The 21,309-nt window shown below is 41.3% G+C and overlaps 1 protein-coding gene across 1 annotated transcript; it reads right to left on the bottom strand.

Moving 5' to 3' along the window:
• Positions 1-693: 693 nt before the first annotated feature.
• On the bottom strand, positions 694-21,100 carry LOC308320420 (NADPH oxidase 2-like; the record flags this gene model as incomplete). The annotated part of the gene is made up of 17 exons (XM_080770806.1): positions 694-820; positions 1,896-2,020; positions 2,483-2,629; positions 2,806-2,968; positions 3,166-3,407; positions 3,508-3,600; positions 3,731-3,857; positions 3,942-4,135; positions 4,539-4,684; positions 5,094-5,178; positions 5,398-5,511; positions 5,713-5,808; positions 7,627-7,725; positions 10,527-10,604; positions 10,646-10,686; positions 18,571-18,652; positions 20,912-21,100. The coding sequence occupies 17 exons, from the start codon at positions 21,098-21,100 to the stop codon at positions 694-696; spliced, it is 2,148 nt and encodes a 715-aa protein (XP_080626932.1).
• Positions 21,101-21,309: the final 209 nt, after the last annotated feature.

Genomic DNA, 21,309 nt, shown 5'->3' with positions numbered 1-21,309 from the left:
AAAAGCCAAGGTGTGGCAGGGTTAAACTGGCCAGAAAAACATTTCCAGGCATACAGTATGTAACAGAGTTACATGGCAAAATGCATTAAACAAATCTCCACAAGAATTCTTCAATACACTTTTAGCCTATACAAATTCAGTGACAGCTGAACCTTCTTGTAGGCCTAGTTAAAATGTATTTAAAATAAAATAAAAGAATACAACAAATGATGGCATGTAACTGATTTCAAATATAGAAACATTAGGGGCTCCATTTTCGTCACCGCTAAACCCCTTATCCCTAAACTTCTTTGCCTTTTGTTTTTACTATTTTGAAAAACATTTTTGAATAGTTCAACTAGCCAATCTACATTGACACGTTGTGAGCTTGTAGACTGGCCATTTGAACTAAAAATGTTTTGCAAAATAGTAAAAAAGGCAAAGCAGTTTAGGGATAAGGAGTTTAGCGGTGACGGAAATTGAGCCCTACTCATGTGTGCATATGTCTTGAGACAAGCAAAGCTTTCAAAAGTATCAACCTGCCATGATGATGATGAATGTCTACACAATGTGTAAATCTAATTGACATTCTCTCTGATATTCACCACTCACCACCATAGACAGAGAGCAGAAGAAATAAATTATGGTTGTGGGGATTTTACAAATCATTGAGCATCATCTTTCAAAAACAGAAACAAACCTCTCTGTTTCAGCTTAAAAGTTCTCCTTATTGAAGTAGAATTTTGTCTTCTGAGGATCCACATCTGAGTATTTGGCACAGTTCTTCTCCAAGACTTCTTGTAAGGCTTCAGGGCCACACAGGAACATCCCCACAACTGACCTGAATGTAGCCGAAAACACACATTGGGACAAATGTTGACATTGGCATGACATTCAGAACGTTTTGCATTTCAATTATGAAAATTAGATATTGCATATTTAGATTACTAAAAGTTTTCGAACTAAACTATAGGGAAACTGGACCCAATGTTGAAGATGCATGCGCTGTATGGAAAACATATTTTTTGCAATTGGCTAGCAAATAAACATAACTGGAAATTGATTAATTTAGCTAATTTAACCGAGCTTATTTTCATATTTTATTTACACATCAATTTCAGTATCGATACGAAAGCTTTCGTGACATTAATTTTCTTCGATTTAACTTTTTCTTTTAGGTTTTATGACCTCAATTACACCCAAACAACCTGAACTTTAAACATTCAGTGGATAGGTCTGGGGTTTTGCTCTATGTTCTGAAGCCTTTTGAGCTGCAATGAAAAAAGAATGTGTCAGCAGATGTCACCGTTGAGGGACTTTGCCTGTCAATCATCGTCTCTGCTGCGACATTCGAAATCCTAGCCAGGTTGTGCTTATAACCACGCTCCGCTTTTGTGGCCAACGTGGAGGTGCCTCTCGCCTCTCGCCTCTCGGCCTCTCGCCTCCAACAACTGCGGACTAGACCTCAACATATTACTCTATGGACAAGACCGCGACGGAGGCCCACCGTCTCAAGTGAACTTGGGCCACGTGAGACACCACCGAGCCAGCTAAAGCGAGCGAGTTGCCGTGTTGAGCGCTGCGAAGTTCGCTTAGTCGAGTCAGGGCCGTTAATTGCGACACGATAGGCAGAGAAAAGTATATAATGTTCTGGTGAGAGCGTTTTCCCAGACTGCTGTCTACTGGCCAATCAGAGCACGTCCTTGCACAACCCGGATAGGTTTTCGGAGCACACGTCCCTGCTCCCCCCTCCCCCCCAGGGGCTGAACCATAGGGGCTAATTATACAGAAAACCCCAGACCACATAAAATCCACTCAATGTTCAAAGTTCAGGTTTTTGGAAGCAATTGTAGTCAGAAAACCTGGGGGGATACATTATTGAAAACTGGTGTGTGGAAGATCAACCCTATTCTTACTTAGGATTCTCTTTGCGGACTTGTTCAAACTCCTTGTCCCAGTTAGGCCTGCCATAATGGGTTTTCTGCTTGAGACCAGTCACCACATCTGTTGCTTCATCAAAATGGACATTCACATAGGCAGCCTGTAAAGACAAATGGAGAAAACCTAACTGAGGTAAGGAAGAACGAATCTCAATCACTGTAGGTTGAATATGAGATTTGAAGTAGCATTAAACACTTGAACCCTAGCATTACATCCATTATTCTGGGCGGAACATTAGCCAAAAATAGCTGATCTACCAGCTCATGACACGTCGCTCGCAACCATGACGCTAATAATAAGAGATTTGGGCTTCTATTTTCGCCAGTGCATAAACTTCTTTGCCCTATTTTAAAATACTTCAAATAGTCGATCTACATCAACATGTGAGCTTGTATAGAAAAAAAATCCCAAAGAAGTTTAGATATCCTAAGGGGTAAGGCCCATAGTGTGTAGACAGAAATAAGCGGTCCAACTACAGAGAAAACGAAGGTCCAGTCCAGTTGACAAAGTCTAGGTGGTTTAAGTGATTCATCTTAGCTACATTATCTAGACACATGCATACATGGCTCTCGTCCCAGCCAGTGAGGTGGAGTTTGTACGTCAGGAAATCTTCCATTCCTCTGGCCTCCATCTCCTTCTCCAGCATATGCAGGAGATCAGCAAACCACTCAAAGGTATTTGTTCCCCGGCACAGCCAGTAGAAATAGATCTGCAACCAGGAAATAAATGTGCATTTCCAACAGTGAAAACAGTGTTAATGTCTGAGAATAACCTCCTTTATCTTAGATTCATGAGACCTGGCATAGCATCTGTCAAAGTAGAACAAAGGATGTGCCTGTTTAATGAAAGGACAAAGGCAAACAGGTTAGACCTGGTATGGGTTACCTTTCTGGTGCGCAGCTTGGGGTCAGAGACTTTGATTTTGTGAAAGATGGACCGCAGAATGGAGGCAAAGGGGGTGACTCCGATGCCAGAACCTACCAGCATGCTGACTTCATAGTCAAACACATCCTCACTGGCTGTGCCAAATGGACCATCAACATGTATTCTAAGGAAGGATACATCATAGATCATGGACAAGGAACTGCAAACAATGGCTGTTTTTATCCATTGTATTAATGATTACATGGTGACAATGCCATCGTTTGGGTGGAGTCAAGATTCATATCACTGAATCAAATGGGTTCTAAGCTGGGCTATAGTCACAATATAAATAGTAAAATATCTACTTGAAATGATGCTCACTTGGGTCCCTGACTTCCCTCTGGAAGCTCCTCGCACATACTTATAAGTTTCTCAGTCCAGTTCCCCAAGGAACGTATATGGACACTCATGAAGTCCTCCTCAGGAGCAGAGGTCATCGTGAATGGGTGCCACTCAAGCTGGGAAATGGCTGGGCAATTGAGGAAAATGTACTGTCCCACCTCTGTCTTGAAGCCATCTTTCACCAGCTGCAACTCCAGCACCCTGAACGCATGGATCACGATCTGGTGATGGGGTGCATGACAGACACAGCGCACATGGATTATGCTACCACAACTGGAAATTATACCTGAAGGCCAACAAATGATTTAGACACAAACATACCTTCCTGCATTGAACCGGCTGCATGTAGCGGATGAAACGCAGCAGACGCTCAAACAAATAAAGAAACATGGGGAAAACCACCCACTGGAATGTCTATGAATAAGGGGGACAATAATGGGTTATGGTTATTTGACTTCAGAGTCTACATCAAAATAATCACGCTACTTTTTCTCTAACTTAACTTAACTGAACACTGTACAGTGAACTGTGCTTTAACACTCACCACAGGAAACCCCCCACGAAACTGAGGAATGGGGCACTCAGGAATCTGTCCCCAGTCTTCACTCCGATCCTTGCATATTGTGTGATTGTGTGGTGGATCTGTTGTGAACTGACCCCGCACGATGCGCCTATAGATGCGATACATTGAGCCACATAAGAGGACAGACCAAAGAAAAAATATACATAACGTGGCTCCCTGCCTTCATCCTTACCCTACTCCGTGAAGGACAATGGCACCGAAGAAGGCAACAAAGAGATGGTGTGTGTACCAGAACACTTCATAGTAGTTGCGCCTCATGAACTCGGTAGAGGTTACCATCATGAGGATGAGAGACAGTGAGGCGACGACACCTGTGAGACCCGCGAGGGACGTGACAGCAAAAATTGTCGGGGCCTGCTGTGCATTCTGTGCCACAAGGAGTCAAACAGGGTGACATGTCAATACCTCAGCAATTTCCAACCTTTTCGCAAAACACTACAAACAGCACTACGATATTATTGATCAGATAACATAACCTTAATGTACTGTGATGTAATGCATGGGTTCCCAAACTAAATGTGTTGATATAGCGTCAAGATGAATGTAACGACTTTAACCCTTATACATAGGCTATTTGAAAATATCCCATCTTCAAGATGTCCCATCGCGATGCATTGTGAGCTTGTAGATCTGCTATTTACAAAAAATCTTGAAAATATTTGGACAAATATGAAACATTTTAACAACACAAATGTCAAAACATATTTTCGGCAAAACACATACTAATTTGGGGGTCGTTGACAGGCAAGTTTGAGAACCGCTGACTTACACCAACTATGTTGCGGAACGGGTTGAGGTAGGTGGTGTTTTGGGTGTCATCCAGGTCGGACAGGGCTGTGCTGAGTGCATCATAATCCCCTCGTCTGCTGTTGTTGAAAAACTCAACATTGAACAAATGGGAAACTACGTGCACCACTATCAGAGAACAGAAGAGATATGATAATGTTGGTTAATGTATTTGAGTTCCACTTGTTCATTCCAATTCAACTTCAAACATACTTTAGAAATACACCATTAGTCGAGCCTCAATATAAGAAGGCTTTTAAAAGACCATAGTTGTATTCTATGGAAAAACTCTGTATGCTGCTTTTGGTGTTACAACATTGTGAGTGAAACTGAATCTGTTCCAACTTTCATTCTAATTTCTCTAATTAAAAGATAAATGTTCATACAAAATATTTATATTGTCTAATTAATTGTATTCTCCCAGATTTAAATGGCTGTGTCTTCACATGGTTATAGTTGTAAGGCAAATGTTCTAGGTGTACAGTATATATATATATATATATATATATATATACACACACACACAATATATACTCACATGTAAATAATCCAATCGTATAGGCAACCAACTTGTGAAAAGCGAGATTATTGTCCAGTTGTTCCCTCATTCTTCGGCCACAATGCTGAAAGGGTCCAAAACGTTTGAGACAAGCAATTTAAAATGTGTAATGAAACATCAATGCGCACGTGTGTGTGTGTGTGTGTGTGTACATATGTGCTAGTTCTATATATTTTGTACATTTATTGTCTCCGCCAGGCCAAAAGGCATGACCGAGACCATATTTTGGACCTGTCAGCTTTTATCCAAACATCACACAAATCGGTACACATAGGCATCTTACATGGAGCATGGAGCCGCGGATCATGGACAGCATGCTTCGGCACACTGGAAGGAGGATCAGCATGCAATTAAAGTTGAGGCATGCTGCACTAGCCCTGGCCATGGGCAGTGCAACCTGGACAGCAAAACAAAAATTAAATATTAACATGTAGCCTCACTGGATCATATTCTGGGTCATTAGTTCAAACGTATATAGGCCTAAGTGACAGCGGAAAGTATATGCCTGCATTACTTATACGACTAAAACTAAGATAAGTTCTTCATGAATAAGTGATGTCACTGGTTAAATGCAGCTGAAACACAATGGTTAACCTACCCCTAGAAGGTGACGTCCGTAGAAAAATCGATCCCCGGTTTCATAAATCAGATACTCCGAGATGAATATGTATCCATTGAGGCCAAAAAAGACAAACTGCAAGTCAAGTTAAAATGTTCACATCACAAATAGTGTTTGTTAAATAGGAAAAGCTTATTGGTTCATTCTGCCTGTAAATAAGTTCGTCATTTGGACACTTGAATGTTTACAAATCTTTGTTTTGTACAATTTTGGCATATAAAATGGACGCACCAGTATGAGATATGTAAATCCATGGTTGATAATCCAACTACCCATGTTGGGGCCCTTTCCGCTACTGCAACTCACACACGTCCGCTACATCTCGCCTACCTGCAGGATTTTATAGATTCCTGCTTAAACCACTCCCATTAAATGAGCATCTTGTCAGGGAGAAAATGCACATTTCATCATTGAGGAAGTCGAGTCGTGGAAGTCAGTGGAATGAGGAAGTGCACCTTCTGGAGATCTGGACTGAAATCTGAACATACGCCTACCTACAGTACTGTATAACTGAACAACTCAAGCTGACCTAACATTGAGAGCATATACCATCCACATGTTTTGTGATACACATAAGAGATTCAAATAATTATGTTTAGATACATCAAAGTAAAAAAAAAAGTCAGCTTCAACTCATAACTCAAATATTGACGGAGGTTCATATACAGTACCATGGTCGTTTCATACCATCCTCGACTATAATGCTCAGCTAACCTCATCTCCTATCCAAGGTCATCAGTGTGAACACACATAACACAATGCAATGTGAAAAAGATAAACACACAAACATAATTCTTCCTCCAATCTCTTCACACACACACACACACACACACACACACACACACGCACACGCACGCACGTGCACACACACACACACACACACACACACACACTGGGTCCAGTGTGTGTGTACTGTGTGTGTGTGTGTGTGTGTGTGTGTGTGTGTGTGTGTGTGTGTGTGTGTGTGTGTGTGTGTGTGTGTGTGTGTGTGTGCGAGCGTACTGAAAATGACTGAAATGTTCATTTAGTCCTATAATCTTACTCTACAGTTGCCATAATGATGTCCAAAATATATATATTTTTTATTTTCTGAAGTAATAAACAAATTAAAGGTAAGTGATGATAATAATCTTTGCTGTAGTGTGTAGACTATAGTGTTTGTTCTGTAAAATTACAGAACAAACACTATCCGCTATCAGTCAGACAACTCACAAATAGATTTAACCAATATTTATGTGCATATGATATTTATCTTTGCATTCAGCTCTGTTGCATTTTCTCCCTGCTCGGCACGATTAAACACCATCATAAAACATTGAGAGCAGGGAGATAGATACAGATGTATACAATAAAAAAACCCCATGGGGAACACAAATATAACTTTCAGTCTTGTACTGAACCCTGCCAATCTGCCATGAAGTTTACAATGTAAAAAATGTGAAATAACAAATCAAATCAAATTAGGCATTTATTTAAAAATAAGATTGTAAACTATAGCTACTAAAGACAACATGCGGCACAATATGTATTTCCTTAAAGCCTTAGCCTTAAACAAATGTCCCTTTTTAGGGCATGCAGTCCAAATTGTTGCTCTTCAGTCTTCACCTGTCAAATAATGTTCCTGCTGGTGTTGTTGTTATTATCCGGGGGCTCAATGATAACCAAGGTATCACTGTAACTGTCTTCTTCTGCTGCTGCTGGGACGGTCGCAGTCTTTTTCCCAAAAAAAGGGATGTAGTTGTTGGGCGGATTGCTTCCTTTTCAATTTAGCCTACTGACAGCAGCACACAGTGTAAACACAACTCTCTCTGCCTGACATAATGTTGAAATTGTGCGCCACTGCAAATTAACAATTTGTTGCACCTGCGCCTTGAGATGTTAGGGGATAGATACCGTCCGTGCTGCTAAAACATGATGGAGGAGGATGACATCGTCGGCTCTGGGCCGTGGAATAAACCTTGTTTTGACCAGACATGCCATCTGGGACAAAGACTAGGAGACAAAGGCGCGATTTAAAGAAACAGACAGAATGGGTGTGAATGCGCACGGTGATCAAGATGGCGCGATCCCGTGTCATTGACAACACCAGCTAGCAACCCAATGCTAACGTGAGTAGCATTACGACTTGATCAATCAAAAGCACTATAAAAGACCAATATTGCCGTACATCAACGGCGATGGCGTTAAGCGTAACATTTATCAATTTCCGTAGATCAATGCCAATGGCGTTTAAATTTATGTCTCTCTGTGGCTGATCGGTGCAGATTATTGAAGATAGATGAAAAAAGGGAATATCCGCACTCTCTTGAGTATAGTTTCTTATGAGTTTCTTTATTAATGAGACGAGTACACAGCAGCAGCTCTACCTAGAGAAACGAACGTTATTCAGCACGCAGCCCTTCCTCAGCGTTTCAAACTAGAATATGTCTCACAAAGATGACATAATATGTCATAATATGCTATAGCATATATTATATGCTTATTATTATTATTATTATTATATTATATGATATAGCCAAGCGATTGGAGTTAAATGATCAATTAATCAACAGCCATCATTCTCCCATCACACTTTCCTCATGCTTTGATCCCTGCATGTGTTTTCTTTTCTTTTTCTTTTTTACTGTCTCTGCTAATTACATTCTCAAGGTAACAACACTGCCACTAATGTAGGCAATCAAAAACTCATCAGCTAATTCGTCACAGGTCAGAGTGGAAAAAAATCGGACAAAGCTATAATCAATGTCATGGTGTGTAGGTCATAGACATAAATACATTGACGCCTCATTGCCACTGAGCCACCAGCATTGCCACCAGCATTATTGTAGAGCAGTTGGCCTTAACTACACTGCAAGAAATATACCTGAGTCAGGACTCGGGAGTATACTGGAATCTTATAACATTACTATCATATGAGTTATGAAGATTTAAATTGTCTCCTGCTTCAATAGGCATACGTGGGGCATGCATGCATTAGGAAGCACGGCTCTCCCAAACAACATATGGCGGCCGCAATGATGATGCATCGCTCCAATGAATGGCAGCGTGCGGTATCTACATTTATATCTCTGCCATACATGGGTAACTGGTGGCCCGGGGGCCACAAATGACCCGCACCGCTCTCTGGTGTCAGGTTAAAGAATGAGGTGCAAGGTGAAATGAATGAATTGGCAGGAGCAGGACCTACAAGGAAGTGGAAACAGGTGTGCAGGTAACGGTGACTAAATTAGACTATGGAGGTGGCCAAAGGGAATGGAGCAACATTAAGAGACAGATCATGACAGTCAAATGCATGCTGAAGGGTTGTAAAAACATTGTACTCGATCATTTCCTCTTGTGAGAATCCTCTTTTAGTTCCATTTAAATGAGAAAACAAGACAAGACAAGATGAGATATGAGATGAGATGAGATGCAATACACTTCATTAATCCCTGAAGGGAAATTAAGGTTACAGCAAATCAAAATGTCAAACTAGCTGCACTATAACTACTGTAGGCTATTATTTTATGCTCATGGGCCTGGCCTCTAGGGTTGACATCTCATAGCCTGGAGGAACAATTACTTTTTGGGATCTGGGATCGCACTAGAATGGTTGGCACACCACGCCCCCCCGAGGCTCAGTTAGAGTCCAGACCGTCTCCAATTGGCTGGCTGTTTCCAGAATGTATAATAACTAGAATATGTGTCAACGTGCATCCTTAAAACGGCTTTATAAATAAGAGTTTATAAATAGATGAAAGAGATGGCCGTCATTATTCATTTTACGCAAATTTGGAAGTTAATTCCGTTCAAGTTCAGTTCACGCTTCTCCCTCCCTCCTTCTCTCTCTCTCTCTCTCTCTCTCTCTCTCTCTCTCTCTCTCTCTCTCTCACACACACACACACACACACACACACACACACACACACACACACACACACGTCAACCACATACAGTAGCATAGTAGTAGCTATAATTCTCAGCCTATTGCGGGCAGAAGCCTCTGGATTTTCTACCACGCTGACAGTGTGTCAGAGAGGCTCGCTCTCTAGGTACCGGCTGGCCCACTGTAAGAAACCAGATCACTGGCATCCAATTCGGCGAGGGTCAGCACTCATTTCAAGCAATTCGTTTTTAATTGGGCTCAAATCTAAACCATTTTGTGATGACAGCTCGGGCCATGCCTTTGCGTGGCCTGTTGTAATGCTGAGTGATTATATTGATACTGCTGTTCTTGTTATGGCTATTATATGAAATGTTTGCTGTGTGGATGTGTTGATGCTCTGTGGTGTGACTTAATAATTATTGTCAGTGATGAAACAATAATTTGACACGGTTGTTTGCGAGCAGATAAAGGCAGGTGGAGAGACAACATGGGGTTGTGGGGGAATGCTGACCTGTATGCATCTTTCTTGTTCAGTGGTTATGCAGTCAGAATGTATTTGTATTCGACATTTCAATCAGAATTATGTTAAAGGTTTCATGACATTAATTTTCATTTATTGTATGACCTCAATTCCACCCAAACAACCTGAACTTTGAACATTCAGTGGATTCTCTGTGGTCTATGATTTTCTCTGTGTCTGTGGAGCCTTTGAGCTGCAATGAAAACAGGCAAAACAGTGAAAACAGTGACATCTGCTGGCAAATCCCATTGTCATATGGGCTGGCTCTTACATCACACTCCACAGGAAAATGTTTGAGCCAGAAAACCCCAGACCACAGAAATTCACACACACACACACACACACACACACACACACACACACACACACACACACACACACACACACACACACACTCCTCACACTCACTCGTGTGACCAGCTGTGCCTGTCTGTTCACCTCCATCAAGTTATCGCTCCCAATGTTCTGTTTGTGCTGACTCCATCCCTGTTAGCAATCAGTGGAGAAGACGTCCATTACTCCAGAACCTGACAGCTCTCCTCAGACTCCCTCTGCTCCTTAATGACACCTGACAGAACACACATTTACTACTTAACACAACACACCTCTAGAGAAAGACAATAGAGCTCCCAATTGACAAACACACCCATGCATGGATTACCTGAGATAAGAAAAATATATAAAATGGGAGTGTCTCTGAGCCTCCATAGCGACCCAAGCAGACTACTATAAAATTGGTTTCCAATTAGGTCCAATTAGCATGGGACCTGCATGTTGACCATTAGTTCTGGATTAAATATGTTATGAAGAGAACAATATTGTTATGGATCCAGACCATAGACCCTGCCCACTGAATGAGTGGACTAAGCTTCATGCTTTAGTCTGATAATCAGGCAGCTATTGTTCTATTAGAATAGTTTTTTTATTTTGCTCATGGCTGTCATGACCTACTACATCTATTCCCTCTGTTTTGGTCACTCTCCTATCATCTATGGCACAGTTCACTACATTCTGTTTAAGCAGGCACCACAGACATATTTTGACAAATACTGTAGCCCTTATTGCATCAAATTAAACATGTGGTGGCAACTGAGACAGTATACCAACCAAATGGAATATTAATTGATTATGTGACTGTTGTTCATTCATCATGGCTGCCTCCGGATACATAATACATTTTATCCCAGCATTTTTTCAGACATGATAGCATAAAGAAGGGAAATTGTCCTCACTGGTCACATGTTTAAATTAGTGACCACAATTCAACAGAGGTCCATTTAGTTGTAGTGCTTTTTCCCCCAGAAAGATAATTTGTGTGTTTGTGCGTGTGTGTGCGTGCATGTGTGTCATCCTTGAATGACAGGTGGAGCGTTCCCCTCAGGTGACAGAGGGAATGTGTTAGAACAGGAGGGAGAGAGTTGGTTTGGTAGTAAAACATGGCGGCATGCCTGACCACGAGAGGCTGCCTCCAGCTCATAAAGTGGCTCTACAGCCCACGGCTGCCTTATAAATCCTTCTGTCTGCAACGCTCAACATTTTACAGCGACATGTATATATACCATATATACTGATGGGGATTTTGTGTGTTTTTTACGTGTTATTTCTGATCATAGTCGGAGAATATTGTCGTAATAATGTCAAATTTGGGAATACATTTCTTACCAATAATTGTCTTCACCAATGTGTTTGTAAAGGTGTCTACAATCTACTACATATCCCACATTGGTTTCTATTCAGCCACCCTAGGGGAAGTTTTGACAGCTGCTGAAAGTTGGGGTACCATTAACGAGCAATATATGGCAAAATGTTCTAAATTTCATTATGCTTTAAGTAGCATGTGACCAACTACAGGGTTTTCATTATTCTGAATCCATTCCAAGCATTATTTTTCTAAGAAAAACACTCCTTGGGCTAAAAACGGACATAGCCGTAATCACAAATGTGATCTTGCGATGAGGTCAGCACATTTGGGCAAGTGGATAAGGCCCAAGTAGTATTTTACGTGCAAAACTAATGCCTGGAATGGGTTCAGAATCATTTCAAGAACTAATTTAAAGAAAGGTGCACTTTCAAAAACTACCTCTCAAGTGAAGAGTTGATCAGGGAGACTGTGGTACGTGTGTTAAGGCTTATTTATTTTTACTTTTACTGTCACTGGACAAACATCACGTTCGGCTGAAACATTTGAACTCCTACCACTTATTTTCTGACTGTGATGCTCTCAGTAATTCGCTGGTCCTCATTGGGTGTAGGGGTCTGAGTTCAAATCTGATTCCTGTCGTGTCTGGCATAACTCCTCTCTGTCTCTCTCTGTCTCTCTCAATTAAATTAAATTCAATTCAAAGGAGCTTTATTGGCATGATAAAACGTATACATTTACATTGCCAAGACAAGACAATCACAATAAAACAATTTATTTACAAATAAATATTGAATATAAATAGGAATTAAATAAGAGCTGTGTTACATTAACACTTTGGGTAATACTACTGTATCTTGTGAAACTATAAAAAGATTGTGCATTTTCTGTCAGATATAGTTATACATTATGATACTTTTGAAAGTTGACAGCAGTATTTCAATGTTTTTGCATTCACTTAGTATACAAAACATTTGCGACAAGTAGCAGCAATTTATTCAAATGTAATTGAATGAAAGTTACTCTGTTTATATAACAGAATTTCTATGTACCGAGGTCATTTGCTGTAAGCAGTGTATGGTATAAACAATGATTTGTATTCCTGTCTCTCTCTCTCTCACATTCACCCCCGTCATGTTCTTGTCTCTCTACACTCATCCAGTCAACCTAATGGAGAAGGAGTACGTTGTTTATCCGTGTGCCTTCTTCTTTTTGTACTTTTTTTTTCATCCTTAGATCTGTCTCATCTTGTACTCTCACTATTATAGTCAATGTCAAACCCCAGAGGATATTTTGTAATACGCTCCCAAACTTAAAACATCCAGTCTCATTAAGTGTAAAAAGAGAGTGGAGGGGCTTCACTTCAGCATTCCTTTATAGGACTGGGTAATCTGTTCAACTTGGAGCCTTCACCTCGGTGCTGTTTCATATTATCCATTATTCTGAGAAAAACATTTGAACAACCACACATTCGAATGAATAAAACATCAGTTTGCAGACCACGGGACATCAGCACCAGAAATGATAATCTAGACAACAAGTGACAGACCTTGAAGTTTGGAGAGAAACCTTGTTTGTCAATTATTAGAAAAATAATAATGTAAACTGTGACTAAAATTCTTGTTGAATGTCTTGTGCTGTAAGTATAAATTAAACCTACGAAAATGGTAGGTTTACTGTCTGTCCGTCTCTCTGCTTTTGTCTCTTTGATTTCATGATTATTAATTAGTAGGTTAACACGGCCGCTTGTTATTTCAGGGCCAGTGCAGTGAGCAGTGCCGGTTCTAGGCCTTTTGAGGCCCTAGGCAACATATTATACAGAGCCCCCCCCCCCTCCTGCTTTGCCACGCCGGATAAAATTTGTAAATTTGCCATGAAAATGCTTCAATCTGGTGCACTTTGAGATCAAAGTTAAGAAGCTAGGTGGGGGCCTCATGTGGCCAGTAGTAGTGGTCCTACCCCCCCCATGAGACTTACAAATCCCAAATGTTTATAAACAAATCCCAAATGTTTGTAAACAAATCCCAAATGTTTATAAACAAATCACAAAATGTTTATAAACAAATCACAAATGTTTATAAACAAATCCCAAATGTTTATAAACAAATACCAAAATGTTTATAAACAAATCCCAAAACCCATGAGACTTGGTCCTACCCCCCCGACCATGAGACTTACTGCAGGCCAACTGGTAGTGGTCCTACCCCCCCCCCCCCCCCCATGAGACTTACAAATCCCAAATGTTTATAAACAAATCCCAAATGTTTGTAAACAAATCCCAAATGTTTATAAACAAATCCCAAAATGTTTATAAACAAATCACAAATGTTTATAAACAAATCACAAATGTTTATAAACAAATCACAAATGTTTATAAACAAATACCAAAATGTTTATTAACAAATCCCAAAACCCATGAGACTTGGTCCTACCCCCCCGACCATGATACTTACTACAGGCCAACTGGTAGTGGTCCTACCCCCCCCCCCCATGAGACTTACAAATCCCAAATGTTTATAAACAAATCCCAAATGTTTGTAAACAAATCCCAAATGTTTATAAACAAATCCCAAAATGTTTATAAACAAATCACAAATGTTTATAAACAAATACCAAAATGTTTATAAACAAATCCCAAATCCCTTGGTCCTACCCCCCCGACCATGAGACTTACTACAGGTCAACTGGTAGTGGTCCTACGGTAGTGCCGGTTCTAGGCCTTTTGAGGCCCTAGGCAACATATTATACAGAGCCCCCCCCCCCTCCTGCTTTGCCACGCCGGATAAAATGTGTAAATTTGCCATGAAAATGCTTCAATCTGGTGCACTTTGAGATCAAAATTAAGAAGCTAGGTGGGGGCCTCATGTGGCCAGTAGTAGTGGTCCTACCCCCCCCATGAGACTTACAAATCCCAAATGTTTATAAACAAATCCCAAATGTTTGTAAACAAATCCCAAATGTTTATAAACAAATCACAAAATGTTTATAAACAAATCACAAATGTTTATAAACAAATCCCAAATGTTTATAAACAAATACCAAAATGTTTATAAACAAATCCCAAAACCCATGAGACTTGGTCCTACCCCCCCGACCATGAGACTTACTGCAGGCCAACTGGTAGTGGTCCTACCCCCCCCCCCCCCCCATGAGACTTACAAATCCCAAATGTTTATAAACAAATCCCAAATGTTTGTAAACAAATCCCAAATGTTTATAAACAAATCCCAAAATGTTTATAAACAAATCACAAATGTTTATAAACAAATCACAAATGTTTATAAACAAATCACAAATGTTTATAAACAAATACCAAAATGTTTATTAACAAATCCCAAAACCCATGAGACTTGGTCCTACCCCCCCGACCATGATACTTACTACAGGCCAACTGGTAGTGGTCCTACCCCCCCCCCCCATGAGACTTACAAATCCCAAATGTTTATAAACAAATCCCAAATGTTTGTAAACAAATCCCAAATGTTTATAAACAAATCCCAAAATGTTTATAAACAAATCACAAATGTTTATAAACAAATACCAAAATGTTTATAAACAAATCCCAAATCCCTTGGTCCTACCCCCCCGACCATGAGACTTACTACAGGTCAACTGGTAGTGGTCCTACGGTAGTGCCGGTTCTAGGCCTTTTGAGGCCCTAGGCAACATATTATACAGAGCCCCCCCCCCCTCCTGCTTTGCCACGCCGGATAAAATGTGTAAATTTGCCATGAAAATGCTTCAATCTGGTGCACTTTGAGATCAAAATTAAGAAGCTAGGTGGGGGCCACATGTGGCCAGTAGCCCATGTAAGGGATACATGAAAAAAAAAAATCTTCTCCCTGTGACGAGGCCCCCTCAGTGGTTGAGGCCCTAGGCGACCGCCTAGTTCACCTATGCCTAGAACCGGCCCTGGCAGTGAGTGACACAACTGCTGTTTGGTTTCATCACAAAGACAAAAGTCTCAGAAGTGGCCCAGAATACTTTGCAGAGTACTAGTAACATTATCCCTGACTCCCTGAGATCGAAGGGATTGTTGCCGGTGATTGTTGAGAAATTAGCCCCGATGGGATGATTACATTCCGACGCGAAGCTTTAAAAGGCTACTCAATAAATAAATGAATAAATTGACCCTAAAGTAACAAAAGTTACTGAAGTGAAAGTAGGCTATATATAGCATTCATTTATGCCAGATCATGGTGCAGTGCAACGTGTCGCCCCAGAAAACAACAGAAAGTGTTGATAAAATAGAATAAAAATGTGTTAGTTAGTTAATTAGTCTGTCTTCTCTTGGGAGCCAGGTCTGGCAAGACTGTGTTCACTGAGTCTATCGAGTTAATGTTTTCCTTAGTTTTGGATCAGTTACAGTGCTCAAGTATTCTGCTACTGTGTATTCTCTGTTTAGAGCTAAATAGCATTCCATTTTGCTCTGGTTTTGAGTAGATCTTTTCCAGTGTGTAAGATGCTTTCTTTTAGTTTTCTTATGATTTGGTGTAGTCCGGTTTGTTTTCTGTCTGGTGGTTGTGCTTGTGTTAGTCCCAGAACTAGCTGGCTGAGGGGACATCTTTCCAGTGATTCACTTTTTGTGGAGCGTGTCTGAATCAATTTGGTTTCTCTCACTCTCTCTCTCTCTCTCTCTCTCTCTCTCTCCAATGCCAAATAATGTTACTTGTGTCTACTTTTATATACTGTATGTATGATAACTGGCCTCACGTCACAATAGGGTGCTGCCCACAGGCCATGGCATATACATTTTGAGAAACCCTAGGATTGACTCAACTACTGTACTTAAGTAAAAAAAAAAAGGGATCTTTACTTTACTGGAGTATGGCCCATTTTCAATAATTCTACTCCACTACAGTACGTACATCTCAGGTGACCTGCTATTTCAAGACTTTCGTATGTTATGTAGGCTACTTTAAGTACACTTTGATGCCAATACTTATTGGTATTGATACATTTACTTAAAGTAAAGTATGTTTGTACTTCCATCAGTGCCTGGGATAGAGAGAGATGTGTTCCTCTGTTTTGGACGATGGACCGGGAGTTGACAGAGGTGTGACACTGTTTGAGTTGGGTGACAGTGTGGTCCGAATAACATACTACTCCAACACTCTGTCAACACTTCCTCATGACGAGTGTTTACGTTGGGTGAACACAGTGTAATGAAGGGGTGACAGAGTGTCATCACAGCGTGGTGACAGGTTGTTTTTATTGGGCCCCTCAGCAGAAGAAGGGAAAACACAGCACCCTATGCTTTTTTCCGCATGTTTCCATTTGAATTTGCCTCTGGGGGCGCCGCCCAATAGAATGTGGATAACAGGATGTTGGCCTGTTTGGTCCACCCTCAGCCCTCCTCTTCAATAGTCAGTGTATACAACAATGTATACACGTTCTGAATGCCCCTGCTGACACATTCAGTAGCGCTGCTCGGAATCTGTTCTTGAGAGAATAATATTGGGTGATGTGATGTTCTTTCCATATTCTCCCGATTCCTGAAAACTACAAATGACAAGTGACAGAGTGAAAGTGGATGGAGTGACAGTGACAATAGGAGTGAATGTACTGTATAGACTTATGACGTGTGTGTGTGTGTGTGTGTGTGTGTGTGTGTGTGTGTGTGTGTGTGTGTGTCTGTCACCTAACCATGTCTTTGAAGCTGTAGTGGGGGGATCAGCTCAGCCACTGTGTCTCGGAAACCACACCGCTGGACACACGCACGCACGCGCACACACACTTTATTTATGTATTTATTTCTAGGACTGTATGTTTCTATGCATGTGTGGGTTCATGTTTGGGCACTCTTCTGTATCTGCATGCGTGCGTATTGCGTAATTATGTATTATTTTATTCAACTTTTGTTTTTCTTTCTTCGCTACCATGCGTAATGTGTCTCTTGTCTGTGGATGCATGTGTGTGTGTGTGTGTGTGTGTGCGTGCGTGCATGCATGCATGTGTGTGTGTGTGTGTGTGGCATTTTGTTCTCCTGTTCAACAGCCAGGCCCTATGGCTTACAAAGGAGCCGGGGGTATAGCCTCGGCCCCAGCCATACTCATCTGCAAAGAGAAAAGCCTGGTCACAACCTAAGACAGAGAGCGTATCAGCGGAAGTGTCAGTCCAGAACATCTGTCAGATGTATTTTCCCCGGATACAATATTTTTTCCACCAATCACAACACTTGTTTCATTCACGGAGAACTGATTTGTAAAGAGTCAACGCCATTTCCTTGAGCCGTACTTCCGCCACAGTCCCGCAACTTGCGCCCCCAAAAAATGATATACTCTACAGCGTAGGTCTTGCCCAACGTGACCCGGGGGTGTGGGAGAGTTTAGAGCTTCCTGTCTCGCATGAACAGCCCGGCGCAGCGGGACCAGCAACCGGGAGGAGGTGAACATGACGGAGGAGGGGTAAGAGTCCATACTAATGATTCAGGGATTACCGTTTTCCCCTCCACTCTGCAATTATGCCTCAATTTCCCTCCTGAGCTTTCATGTTCATGTCAGCTTCAGTGCAGGAGATAGAGGGCTCACCCTGAGGATACGGTAATGATTTCAAGCATGTCAAGTGAACGTTCAGCGCTCCAAAAACATTTGTTCCATCTTCCCTTTTTAACATACTGTAAGGCTATCATCGGGAGACAAAATCGGTGAAAAACGTGCCTGTAGGAAAAACCACGGATGTGGGCAGGGAAACAAACTTTCTATGATGTCACTGAGCATCATGAAGGTACCGAAAGACCCACCCACCTCAGACATCAGCAACGTTATGAAAATTATGTTTTTCAACATGGTGACTGAGGCTTCTGCTACATACTTCTCTCATTCTCAGGAAGCGAGGGATCAGGGCTCAGGAGACCAGCAGGAGGCTGATGTCTCTGAGTCAGGACTTGTTCAACCTAAGTTCAGGAAGTGATAATTGATCATCATAATTGTATCCAGTGATATACATGTGTGACGGGGGTCAAGTGTTCTTTTTCATAATGGCCTTATTATTTACCTGTTAATCAGTAATATTGTTTTCCCTTGTGTCCTTTATATTACTGTCTTAATGGGCTGTGCTGTTGTGTGATATCATATAATGTGTTCTTGAACGTCCCCTTTAATTAAGCCCTTAATTACCTGACCAGTGCCAGCCCTGTCAATGAGTGGGGTGGAGCTCCAGTGGCTATAAATGGGGCCAGATAATTCATTCAAAGGAGAACAGTAAAGGGAGAAAGCCTGGAGGAGTGGGTCTGTTGTGTGCAGACGATGGGACAAAGGAGGAGACAGCTCCCAGGCTAAGCCATGGCGCTTACTGGCTTGCGTGACACCCAAGCATTTTGATTAAAAATAATAATAAAAGTATTTCAAGTTTTTTAAAATATTTAACATTAAGCGCCCAATGCATTGTCAATGTTAAGGGTAGCAACAGTAAATAGCCTTTTACAATGTTCTTTACTCCAGGGAGCCAGATTAATAAGACAGACAAATAATTACAAAGAAGAAAAACAACGAAAAAAGCGTTTCTTTCTACTTTCTAATTCTGTGTTCACTGGTTGGCTCAAGTGAACTTTGCAACGTTCGGCGCGGCAACTCATTTTAGCTCACTCAACATGTCTCTCGTGGCTCAAGTTCGCTTAAGATACAAAGCTACACAGCGTATTTGTATCTTTGTAGCTGAAGTTGAAACCAGCTCAACTTTTTTGTAGCTTTCCCAGCAAGCATGGTCAGGACCTGGACGAATTAGTGACGTCTCAATTGGAGCCAAATCAAGTCAAACCAAGACTAGTCAGATCTGGCCCAGAATATCACCTGATTTCAACCAACATCAATTCTGCTCACTAAGACGAATGTCCCTGGATTAATCAGAAAGAGTCAGATCGTGGCCAGATCAACTTAAGTCATATCATAACTAGTCAGATCTGTCCCAGAATAAGCTATATTATTTCAACTGGTGAAGACGTCTTGGAAATGACGTAAAGATCATCCCCATATAGGCTGTGATCTGGCCTAGCCTCCATTCATGTCGCAACAGGGAGACCTCCCTCCATTCAGAGTTCTGTGGCCACGCCCCAATTACTCAGGTGTAAGTAGTCACTGATTACTCCCTCCACTATAAAGCCTAGCTGGTGCGCATTCATTCATTGCTGCTTGTCTGAGCATGTGTCATCTCAGACAAGAGTGTAGAAGAGAAGAAAGGAGAATGCATGTGAAATGTTCTTCAGGATCTCTGCATCTATTTTGGTAAAACACGAGATGAAATCGTTACAAAGCACAGCATGTGAAAATCTACATGCAAGGTTTCAACAAAGTCTCCGGAGCCAATTTGAGGCAGAATTGAACCAGCCCAGAGAAATGAAATTACAATTTATTATATACATGAAAACCACGACTCAAGGTCCCTTCTCCCACCGGACATGAAATAGGCGCTTCCTGCCTTTTGACCAACGAGACCATGGGTCAGTAGCTGGTTCCGGTACAGAGAGGTGGGCCCTCTCAACAAAGAAACTTTTACATGGTATTACATTTTAACAGAGTTCTAACTTTGAAATAAAACAACAGATAATGATGAATTAAAGGTATAATGAAAACGTAGTTAAAAACACAAATGTACAATATATGAAATTGAACAGGCTTTATACTAAGAAATTAATTAAACAGTTTGTCACAATAAATAAAGCCTCAATCATGAAAAATACCGTCTCTTATAGTACATTTTAAATCGGTAGTAGATGCACTCACTAGTAACCATTTCATAACGTTTTCCTATTATGTTATTATTTATAGTGACTCATAGGAACAGACTATGTGACAACCAGGAATAGGCCTGGTGCCTGGTGAGAGTGTCATAGAGTGTAAAATGCCATTTGGTTTAATGTCACAGAATGCACAGTGCCACATAGAGCAGCATGATAAATGGTTAACTTTATATTGTGTTTTATTGCTTCATTTATATTTTGAGGTTCATTTTGATTATGCATGCTGTGTTTCATTTCTGTGTTATTTGATGAGTGCCGTGCCCTATGATAGCGATGGACAATGAACATTATGCCACAGTAATTGTTTACCTGTCAGGTGCTCTAACCAAGGCGTGTGCAGCCTATCAGACACAGACTGAGCCAAGACATTCATTCGTGTAAACTCCACGCCCAAATAAAGGTCCACCTAGATCCCACCTCAGGGCTCTCTCTCTGCTCAGACAGTGCCTGCTGCCGCCGCCGTCGGACCACGCCAGACCTCTCTCTCTGTCCTCTTCTCCATACATGTTGTAGGCCAGATAGGTTATCTCCTCGTCTCTCCACGCTGTGCCCGCGGACCGGACTTCTCTCCTCCTCTATACTACACCGTGGGTCCGATGTCTTCATCGCCTCCTCCACGTCGCTGAGATTGATCACTCTGCAATGTCAACGCTCTCTATCATCTGCCTTAAGGAAAGTAACTATATGCCTCCGTCCTATTGAGTGCGTGGAATAAGGCTCTTTACTAGTGTGACAGTAAAGTGATTTGAGTTCCCGTTTCTGTGTTGAGGTGCTGGCATAGAGTATTAAAAGGATAGAGACTGAACTGGCGCGAA

The sequence above is a fragment of the Protomyctophum bolini genome, assembly GCF_963924005.1.
Source record: "Protomyctophum bolini genome assembly, chromosome: 1".
Taxonomy (NCBI): Eukaryota; Metazoa; Chordata; class Actinopteri; order Myctophiformes; family Myctophidae; genus Protomyctophum; species Protomyctophum bolini.
This window is presented reverse-complemented; position numbering and strand designations above follow the sequence as displayed.